Source organism: Semicossyphus pulcher, unplaced genomic scaffold, assembly GCF_022749685.1.
Source record: "Semicossyphus pulcher isolate SPU_LCO1_2020_fin unplaced genomic scaffold, fSemPul1.0.p SCAF_19, whole genome shotgun sequence".
Taxonomy (NCBI): domain Eukaryota; kingdom Metazoa; phylum Chordata; class Actinopteri; order Labriformes; family Labridae; genus Semicossyphus; species Semicossyphus pulcher.
Window position 1 is genome coordinate 18,832,182 of NW_027211692.1, and position 10,906 is coordinate 18,843,087.

Sequence of the window (10,906 nt, forward strand, 5' to 3'; positions counted from 1 at the left end):
GCTGCGAGGAGTGACGGAGCCTACTGAGCCAGCGGGAGACTTACAGGGGGAGGGCCAGCACCGCCCCTCTGTGTCTCTGCACGCCAACTCAGGGCAAAATACTGCCACACTCCACATACTAATGCACTGAGATATAGTTTTAATGTCTGGGTGGATATCTTATAAACTCACACATAGCACAGAGAAAAGATCACAGTTTTTAATATCATTTTTGAAAGAAAAAAAAAAAGAAACCAAGTAAAACATTTTATTCCGTTCATACAAAACAATGGTACGAATTCTACCTCACAAAACATCTGCAGCTAGAGTCTGAGAAAATTAAAAAGATGTACAAAGAAATAAAACAAAAGCAGAAAATAAACATTTGACCACATGCCAACAGTGCCAATCAGCCCCAGAGTCCTTTCTCAGTAGCTCAACACATCCCTCCCTCGCTCACAGGTGAGCAGTGATGGTTGGACACACTGGCTACAAAAAAGGTAGACGAATCAGAATGTCTGATCGAGCCCACTCCCAAGAACCTAAACCCCCTCCAAGGTGTACTGCAGGGCTGGAGAGGTTTACATCTGCTCAACACTTAGTATGGCCGGTCCCTCCTGTCGTCTCGACGGTCACCTCTGCGGAGAAAAATAAATGACATCCGTTACCACTGGTATTTTCTGCAGAACGACTTCCTCTTTTGTAATTGAATTAACCTTCATCTGAAAAACAGACGGGAGTGAAATATGTTGTCAATTTCTTATTCAGTCTCTGCCCCCCCAACCCTCCCCCTTTGTAAATCCAACCATTTCCTTGCAATAAAAGTAGTCTGCCCTTGTTTTAATGCGCCGCTTCACCTTCAGAGTAGCAATAAATCAAAATTTACAAATATTCTAGACCCTCAAGGGGAAGGGGAAAAAAGTGAAGGATGTTAATGGGTATTTGGTTTCTTGGTAGAACCGTCACTTGAAGAGCCTTGAAGCAAAAAGGAAACTAAACACCCAATTTGGTATGTAATGTGCACACAACAGAAAACATTAGCTCAAATTACGCACAATTCAAAAGCTATTCTCAAAAGGAAATCAGCTTCAGCAATAGTGAACTACATAAAATATAAGTTTTAAAACTATTAAGATACAAATTATGCTGTTGCTTAGTTTAATATTTTACAGCTCAAATATTAAGTGTCATTGCCTTTTAGAAAAAACTGTATACTATAAGGCTTGTGATTTAGTACATACTGTAAACAGTTAGTACATAACACAAAATGTTACACTTGTTGATTAATCTCAGGCAGTTCACGCCATCTTCTGGTCATATAACCAAACTACATCAGCAGACACCCACAGCTCATACTGGCATCCTTTCGCAGAAGGTCAGCTACATATAAAATGTGTACAACGCTAACCATAAAAAAAAAAAGAGGCCTCAACTAACCTTCCTCCCATTTTGTAGCCTCCTCCAAATCCTCCTCCACCACCACCACCACCACCACTACCGCCGCCGTAGCCTCCACGGTCTCCCCCGCGGAAACCTCCACGACCTCTGAAACCACCGCCCCTGTCACCGCCATAACCACCTCTGCCTCCACGATCTGCAGACAGTCAATAGTCATGTCATTAAACAAGAAATGCATATTTCCAGGAACGTAAGTGACAGAAATGAAGCTCTGGAAGAACATTGTCCAAGATCAATATTAAGTTAAAATGACTCACCTCCACCTCCATATCCTGCATCTCCTGGTTTGGGTGCGCCGCATTTGTTACACTCTTGCCGCCGTGCAAAATTCATGTTGCCACAAGAGCTGAAGACGGGAATAGACACACATTTATGTATGTGTGTGTGTATATATATATATATATATATAAAAAAAAAAAGCTTAGAGGATGGACCAAAGTTAAAACGCGTTTTTTAAATTATGTAACAAACCTGTTGGGACAGGGCCAGTCTCCTCCCTTAATGTCAAAGTTGGGACCTCCACCACCACGACCTCTGAAACCTGACAGACAACAGATCAAAAACTTCAGAGCTGGAAAATGAAGACATCAATATGAAAACTTGATCTATGCAATACTTGTTACTAGGGCCCAGGGACTACTCAATCTACACCCACCTCCTCGCCCACCTCTTCCACCACCTCCTCCTCCTCCTCCTCCTCCTCCTCCTCTCTGTGTGAACTCAGCTCTGCGGGTAGCAAATGATACTTTTATGGGTTTGCCACCAAACTCCTTGCCTGAAATAAAGAGGACACAACATCAGTTAGAGGGACCCTGAAGTATACACAAGTGCAGGAGGAGAGAATTTGGAGGATTTTCAAGTTCTCCTACCATCAAACCAATCAATGGCTGCTTTTGCTGAGGGGGGGTCATCAAATGAAACTGTCGCTTCTCCCTTTGGCCGACCGGTGGCCTTGTCAGAGTAGATGTTTATCATAGGCTGGCCGGTCTTCTTGTTCACCTAGAAGCAATGAACACAGGATTGTCAGTGCTTATGTTCGTATGCAGTGTTAGCCAACACTTAATCTCCATTTACAGATTCTACATAGAAATGTAGAATAGCCGTAATGACATCGCGACGCCGTAATGACATCTCGACTCCCATCAGTGTGATCCGACGACAACTTAGCTTCTTATTCATCTCTATAAACAGACATCTGCATGCAAACAGCTAACAATCTGTTCTAGATCTAAAATTGACCTTGAGATGAATTCCCTTGACACAGTCACAAAAGCCGTTCAGATTTCCCTGACTTCCTCGAATGCATCAGATCGATCCAACAAACGAGCATTATAAAAGTTTTCTTCTCCTCTTGAGGACAGACCTGACGAAGCTTGAATTTTTACTTTTTACAAATCTGCGTTCATGATGTTGAAATTTCAGCAAAAGGCAAGACCAGTTAATAACAAGTAAATCACAAGAAAACGTTTGCTCTTTCTGTAACAATTATGGCTGCAACAAGTAATTGATTATATTAAATAAAATGGATGATTTAAATAGTTGGCAACAAACTTCATCATTGATTAGTTGGGTCTTTGTTATGATGCATGGCATAGGCTGTGAAAACGTCACTGGGGCAGCCAGCCAATGGGGCTTGTGTAGCTCAGGTGATGAATTACAGGAAGTTACTCTGTCTCCGGTCTCCTCTCGGATAAACATTGATTATTTTTCCGTTTGATACTCCTCAGTTTGTTGTGCAGTGCTGATGATGCGTCCGCCTCCGGTAGATTAGTGTCTGTTTACATGGACAATCACAGTTTCTAACGTTCATTTAAAAACAAACTTAACAGACTGAAACTCCGTCTATTTTGTCTCCTCTCCGTTTTGTGATGGGCTCACAGCCGGACCGCTGATAAAGCAGCGGAGGAAAGCTGTTAATAAGCTAAAGCACTGGTAAAGCTACTTTAACGCCAACTCTTGATAAAGCTAATGCCCAGCTTCATTAAACATCACAACATGGAGAGAACTGACGGAAAGTATTTCTGTCCGTCACGTTGTGTTTAAATGAACTTGTAATCGTGCGTTTGTCCATCAGAACGGACACAAATCTATCGCTAATTAGCTGAAATTCGGTCGGACAGACAGGAGTATAACATGAAGTTATGGAGTGTTTGTCTAAGACTAATGGCATTAAATATTCAGACTGAAGTGAATCTTTTATTTATTCACAACAGAAACTTGAGTAGGGTCTGATTAAATATATTTTGGTTAGTTACATTTCCCTATTATACTCGGTTCATGGCTGCATCCCCAATGTCCTTTTTTTTATTGTTGTGGCCTTGTCTGTACTTTCCCTTTTCATGTGAAATTAAGTAAATCAACAAGATACTAATTGAGTTACATAATTGATATTAATATTGCATGGTATGAGAAAAAAAGATATAATTTGTTTTGAATATAACGGCAATACTAAAATTGAGCTTTCTTCCCCTTTTTATTAGATTAATAATAGAAATAGTCGACAGATTAATCGATTATCAAAGCAGTTGTTAGTTGCAGCCCTAGTAACAATGCAGCACATGGAAAACGGAAGTCTTGACGGAGAGTCAATTATTGCTTACTGCCCGGACCGTTCATTGGTGTCCCCAGAGGCTATATCGTCTCAGACTATAGCCGATGGAATCCAAGATTGGCCAACACTCAACTACATCTCACCAGGACGTGTTTAGAAGGAAAAAACATTTATCTGCCTAATTTATATTTCAAACATGACAAATTTTGCGTCATCGATTTGATTCCCAAAACACTGTCACATTCAAGTTAGTCTGCAGAATTAGAGATGCAGAAAATAGTAATAAGGGGTTTGTTCGACAAAGTCCAGCAGGAGGATAAAACACGAAAGACTAAAATTCCCTACCTTGATGATACCAATCTGCTTGAAGTAATCTCCAACTTCCTGGACTGTTGCCTCTTCTCCCAGTCCCTGGACAAAAATGGTGTTGTTGTCAGAGTTGTCCTGCTCACCAGCTGAGGAGGAGATTGGGAGAAGTCAGGAATCACTCAGGGGTTTTACTGTGTCCTTCACACAGGCAAACGTGGTATATTAAACTAAAACTGATGATCAAAGATCGTCTTACCTGGTTCATCCCTTGAGCCGTAGTCTCGAGAGCCTGTAAAACAGAGGAGAGGATGGAAGAAGACTTGAGCAAAGAATCTTTGACTTTCCACTGTTTCACACAAATTATTAACTTCATCCCTATCAATGCATAATGATAAAGAAATTTAAACCATGTCCATGTTTACAGCTCTCTGGTGGGTGTTTTCATACCGTTGCACCACATACCAACACCTTGCAACAAGAACAGAATTGTTCTGTTTTCTCTTTTTGAGCTTACACCAGAAATGAAAACCACCAAAATGTCTCCAGTTTTAGAGTTTTTCCTTCTTCGTCCTGGGAGCACCTCTGTCATTTACAATCATCCCTCGTCTTCATGCAACAATACCATTATTTTACATCTCAGGCTCCATGTTCTTTACCATATCACAAGTCATTTACGAGAAATCCTGCTAAGAATAATAGGTGGAGTCCCTTGGGCTCTGGACATGAAAATGGTGGCATTCACTGAGTTTTTTTTTTAATCCCCTCTTTTCTCTTTTTCTAACTCAAGTTCTTTCCTCCCCCACCGACACAGTTCTGATGCTCGTCACTTACCACCGTAATTTTTGTAGCCACCACGGTCACCACCTCTGCAGAGGAAAAATTGGAGATATGATGGCTTTTCCTTTGTCCCAACTGAGAGCTCAAAGCTCCCCTACATCCCCATCAGTATGCACTCCTGCCAGGGTGTGCGACTATGGTGGAAATGTCTCACACGAGGAATGCGTTAGTCTTTCACATTAAAGATCAATGAACATACGACTAGGAAGCTCTGACTGAGCAATCAGGCAGACGAGTGAAGATAATTATAAGTCACTGGGTCATCACTTACATAAAATTTAGTACTTCCTTTTTTACATGGCCAGATTGGATACCAAGAGCTGGAAAAACAGCCAAATTTGTTTTTTAACATGAAGCCGAATTAGTGTGAAGGGGTGTAGCAACTGATAAGCAATCTTCCACTGAGTGCGTTTATGAGATCCTTTAACTGAGGTCCAAGTTTTAGTTCAATCACTCTGAACACCTGTAGTATAAAATGTAGATCCATGTTAACACAACACACATGTTCGCCATTGTCAAATATACAACACTTGAATGAAACCTGTTGAATGTGAAGCAGCTGAAGATGTGGCTCTGGGTCTAAGGGCAGCGTTTCACTGGAGTTCCCATTGTTCAAATACTAACTTGGTCATGTCGTATCATGTTGTTGTCAGAGCGCGAGAAACACCAAAACAAAGTTTGTGTCTGCTGAAGTTGTGACTTTGATAAAAATATGAGAGCACACAAAAGTCCACACTCTTTCAGGATCAAGGTCTGATGAAAAAATAACAAAAGTTGTTGCAAGTAAAAGAACTTTCCCTAAGTTAAAAACTTTTATAATCTAAAATAAATAAAGCTGCATAAAATGGATGTGCCAGTTGGTTTCACAACTACTGGAGCAACATGTGGAGCTTTGAGGTTGTACCAAAGACTTTCCAAAAAACAAAAATCTCAAACATTGGTTGACGGCAACTTAGCTAGAACGTGAGGTGTATCATGACTTGCATTCCAGTGGTGACCACAATTTGTTAATGCGCAAGAAAGCATCTTAACTGTGTGATGCAGCGTAGAAGTCCTTATAGAAATATCTGCTTCAGACGAGCTCACTGTAGGACAACAAAAGTTTCCTGCAGATTATTCTGCTGCAGAAAAGACTTAACCTGCCTCTCTGTCTGGGGTGCACAACTGGGTCTTTTATTCCTTTAAAGCTCCTACTTGAACAGGCACGTCAGTCTCCGTTCCATTACTAAGACCTCATTGAAAGCAAGATCTTCAGTGGGTCAAATAACTCTAATCTCTACTGAACCACCACTAACGTGTGAGTAGCAATCATTTGATCTTAACAGCATGTCACAAGTAAAAACTTTGAGTGAATCAGGTTGTAAAAAAATCTGACAGAGGCACCTGGAGCACAATTCAGAGGGGTGGTGAATATTACGAATGTGATCCACAGAGTTTGCACGAGTCTCATTTTTAACAAATCACAGTTTGCGTTTCTGGAGCACAAAGCAGATGAGTGGTGAAAATAGTCTATGTGAATGATTTACAGTTGATGAGTGATGATGTGTTGATCATGTCTCATAATTCACAGTGTATAGAGGTACCTTGGGGGCAGTGGCACTACGCAACTTACCCCATACCAGGAGGTCCTCCTCTTCCACCGCGGTCGTATCCACCGCGATCATATCCACCACTGCGATCATAACTGCCACGGTCATAGCCACCACGGCCGCGGCCTCTGTAGCCCCCTCCTCCTTCTGAGCGGTCTCCTTGGTCACGTCCATACCTCCCACCCTGACCACCACTTTCGCCTGGTGCAGAGAGGATGTGTGGAGTTACTACACAACTTATTAGACTGCATATTGGATTACTTTTATAGCTGCATACAGAATGCAGATAGTCTTATATCAAGATATAAGCCAGTTATTTGCACCTTCACTCCATCTTCCATATCCGCTGCTGCCACCACCACTTCCGCCCCCGGCACTACTTCCACCACCCTGTCCCTGGCTGCCGTACGAGCTCTGCTGTCCATAGCTGTCTCCTCCTCCTCCTCCTCCTCCTCCTCCCCCACCATAGGAACCTTGCTGGCCATAAGAAGGTGATTTGTCGTCGAACCTTAAAGTGTTTTTGAAGAAATTATTAGTCGTTTAAAAAAAAAAAAAAAAAGCTTTAAATTGCTAAAATTTTTGGAAATCATTATTCATGTTATGAAGCCACTCACAACACTGAGAAGGTGAAGCTAAAAATTATTAGCAACTTACCCAGATGACTCCTGTCCGCCATAATTGTCATAGCTCTGCTGCTGAGACTGGCCATAACCTTCTGAAATAGTACAGGGATAAATCAAAAAACTATTTTCAATACAGGTACCTCTAATTTCTTCTAAAACAAATAAACTATTAATTGTCTTTGTCTATATATTTTTATGACAACTGATCTCGTTATCAATAATTCAGAATTCAACTTAGAGTAGTTTTTCCCAATTATTGCCATTTTTCAAGTTACTTATCTCAAATAAAAATATACCATACCTTGTGCTGGGCCTTGCTGTCCATAGCCACTGTAACTCTGTCCCCCATAAGAACCACTTCCGTTCCCTTGCCCATAACCCTGCTAACAAGAAGGGTCCCAGTTAGACAGGTTATAATAAAAAATAAAGGATTTGTGAAAGCATAGTCTTGCACCTAACAGACAGTAATTTGGGGAAGTGTCTTACCTGTCCACCCTGCTGACCACTGTATGATCCATAGCTAGAAGTTGAAAAAAAAAACATTGTTTTAGGTTGTCAGTGCATTTAAAAACTATTTTATTTGGCCCAGTAATATGTAAAACTTTAGAATAAAATGTTGAAATGTCTCTCTACATACAAAGGGAATCAATGTAAGGCTTGTTTGGTAATTACCTTTGAGAGCCACCGTAGCCTGAATCTGAAAGAGAAAGGGCATTTTTTTTCAACGTTTGTGATAAAGGTGTATACCATAATTAGTAAACATTGTGCTTAGACTTGCAGCTAATGGCGCATTGCATGCTTGAAGGCAAAAGTGGGTTACTGAAGTGGGACAGCTTTACGCAAACAGGCCCGTCACCACGCCAATCCAGTAAAAAATGGCGGTCAATTTAGTTGGCTTCGGCTAAATCTTGGAACGGAAACAAGCTATCATAAGGTTAAAAATACTGTCTAGCTTCGGTATAGTTTGCTTTAAGACAAACTGTTTGAAGGCTGACTTATTCTATTACTTCATTTATCCAGGTAGGGCAATGTTCCTCGTTCAACAGGGAAACAACAGACCCGGTGTAGACAAAGACGCACTCATGTTCGCGAGCAGACACCACGGGCTAAATGAGCTAGCTGCGACACGGGCCTGCTCATCAAGACATTTCCATCTACTTTGAATAAAGCGGTAATTTAAATGGTGGTTTAAAACAATCACAATGGAAGTTAGACCACGAGTTATACTTTGCACCAAAAAATGTGTCAATGCAAATACCATATAAAGCTTAGTTGGTTTATATATGAAAAAAATGTACTATGTTCCATGAAATACACGGGGCCCTTGTTATGGCCTCGCGGTGCTCCGCTGGTTTAGCTTAAATGCTATTCGACCCAATTTTCATTACCCTAACAAAAACAACCAAAACCAAATTCACAAAACAAACAAATTGCATAGTGACTTACCGGTGGCCATGTTGTGACGTTATATATATAGTTTTTAAAAAACAATGAAGTCTGTTTCCTCCGATTAGCTGATAAAAACCCTGTCTGACATCTACGCAGCGCCACAGAATTGAGCTCGACACACTGCGGCACTTCCCTTATGCTGCTTCTTCTTCTTCCTGTTTGAACGGGCCGCGCGCATTCAAAGCTGAGTTTCAATATCGCCACCTTCTGTTTTAGAAGAGTACTCCAAAAACACCTGAATACAGTAGCCTACCTATGGCGTAAAAAATGTATTTTTCAGGAATAGAAATATAGATTATATCTTATGTGCAAACATACAATAATTGTCTGTTTATCTTCTTATATATATGAGTGGTGTTGCTGTAGTGGAACAACCAAAGAAAGCGCTTTTCTTGAGAGTCTATAGAAGAAAAGAGTGTAACTTTTAAGTTCAGTATTTTAGAGTGTGATCAATGAAATCTAGATGGACCAAACTCGGACCAAACGGATTTCTTTATTTGCAATAGCTTATAGTCGTTGTACACTGGACCTGTGGCAAATGGAAAAATGTGTACAATGCTTACCCAAGGACATAGGCCTATTTGTTTTCATAAGCACAAATGCCAGCTAAAGAGTATATTTATAACGTATAAGTTCTATTTGATGAATTCGCACCAGTTTATGTTCAAATTCAGTGTACTTTATTGCGCTTAAAAAAATCTATGGCTCAAGCATCTGGTGAAAATGACCCACTCGGTGGCTTAAATAAGTTTCATTAAACTAGTAATAACGTAATATTTTTACGCCTCACCTAGGTTATGTATTATGTCAGTAGGAGATTTAATTATGAAGAAAGATAGGCTACCGGTTATGTTTCACGTGCGTAAAATGCGCACAGCACCTCTTTCAATTTGGAGACGCACGTGTCGATCCTACAGCAGTGTAGGCTATTTGCTACAAATATTTAATAAACCCAAAGGAGAGAAAACTACATATAAACCTTCACGGGATGACAAATAGAACCTTGATATTGAAATTAATATACTGAAATTAAATTTGAACCCTTTCACAATCTCTGGTAGGCTTATTTACTGTAATGATGCAGGCTGTCAGAACTGAAGCTATTCATTAAAAAAAGAACTAATAATCCTCTTTAAATAATTAAAATATATTAAGTTAGCCTTTACATATATGTAATCTTATTACAAATCAACAAATTCCCCGCTGGGCTACACAGTGATACTCTAACAATAAGTAGCTACGACACTGAAGCTACTTAAACTTAACATATAAAATATAAGGGAGTCTGAGGACTGCCATTAAGAGGAATAAGAAAACATATGTTTTATAACAAAGAATAGATGACAGAAGAATTTACTAAGTTTGGAAATATTAAAAGGACAAAGGTAAATATACATGGAAAAAGAGAAATAACAGAATAAAAAGATAATTTTAACATAGATTTAAACATTTCATTTTCTTTGTTCATAAATCATATTTTTTATGTCCTTTCCTTTTTTGTTTTATATTTTATTAGTCTGTTTTTTCAAAATGTTAGAAGATCCCTTTTGCAAAATCTAATTTGAAGACATTTATCTAAATTTTATGCTTACATATTGTATATTCTCTAAATTGATGTCAGTGGCAGATATTTAAAAGATATTTTAAATGGCAAATTGATGTCCATGCTGCTGGAAGGTGGCAACCTTCATCTTCACCGACAGCCTCTACTAGACACCTACAGTGGCTAATTGATGCCCTTTTTAATTGTATTTTAGATATTAAGTCATGGATGGCAGAGAACTTTTTACAGCTTAACCAGGGCAAAACTCAGGACTTAGTTATTGGTGGTGGAGGCTTTGAATCCTTGTCAGCAGGTGAAAAATGTAGGTGTGATATTTGACCCAGACCTCAGCTTTGAGCCACACATCAGGGACATCACTAAAAAGGCAAAAACAAAAAGCAAACTGATAAAAAGTGCTATACAAATAAAGTTTAATTGATTGATTGATACAGTTGCCACCTCCGCCTCCACCTGTAGATTCTGGCCCCACCAGCAGATTCTATGAGACAGCTGTGGGCCATGCCTCCGTTTTCAGCCTCTTCCAGCAATGTGCAGCAGCTGCCTCCAC

General features: G+C 40.0%; 1 protein-coding gene across 3 annotated transcripts; it reads right to left on the minus strand.

The window, feature by feature from the left end:
• Window positions 1–184: 184 nt before the first annotated feature.
• Window positions 185–8,929, minus strand: taf15 (TAF15 RNA polymerase II, TATA box binding protein (TBP)-associated factor). 3 transcript variants are annotated; one of them, XM_069668304.1, is made up of 16 exons: window positions 8,793–8,929; window positions 8,019–8,043; window positions 7,833–7,866; window positions 7,648–7,726; window positions 7,378–7,438; window positions 7,047–7,231; window positions 6,747–6,924; window positions 5,129–5,163; window positions 4,554–4,586; window positions 4,334–4,443; window positions 2,307–2,436; window positions 2,093–2,212; window positions 1,909–1,978; window positions 1,695–1,783; window positions 1,417–1,573; window positions 185–617 (listed from the first exon to the last, which is right to left on the minus strand). In XM_069668304.1, the coding sequence occupies exons 1-16, from the start codon at window positions 8,800–8,802 to the stop codon at window positions 578–580; spliced, it is 1,356 nt and encodes a 451-aa protein (XP_069524405.1). In that variant the 5' UTR covers window positions 8,803–8,929; the 3' UTR covers window positions 185–577. The 3 variants fall into 3 exon arrangements, with proteins under 3 accessions (XP_069524405.1, XP_069524406.1, XP_069524404.1); XM_069668305.1 differs by having other exon boundaries at window positions 2,105–2,212; window positions 7,648–7,729; XM_069668303.1 differs by having other exon boundaries at window positions 7,648–7,729.
• Between the last annotated feature and the right edge of the window lie 1,977 nt (window positions 8,930–10,906).

Excerpts from the sequence above, each read along its gene's own strand:
- taf15 (XM_069668303.1), bottom strand. Across the intron at positions 7,867-8,018 it reads GGCTACGGTGGCTCTCAAAG|CTATGGATCATACAGTGGTC; the intron begins GTAATTACCAAA and ends TTCAACTTCTAG. Across the intron at positions 618-1,416 it reads GGCTACAAAATGGGAGGAAG|AGGTGACCGTCGAGACGACA; the intron begins GTTAGTTGAGGC and ends TTTTCTCCGCAG.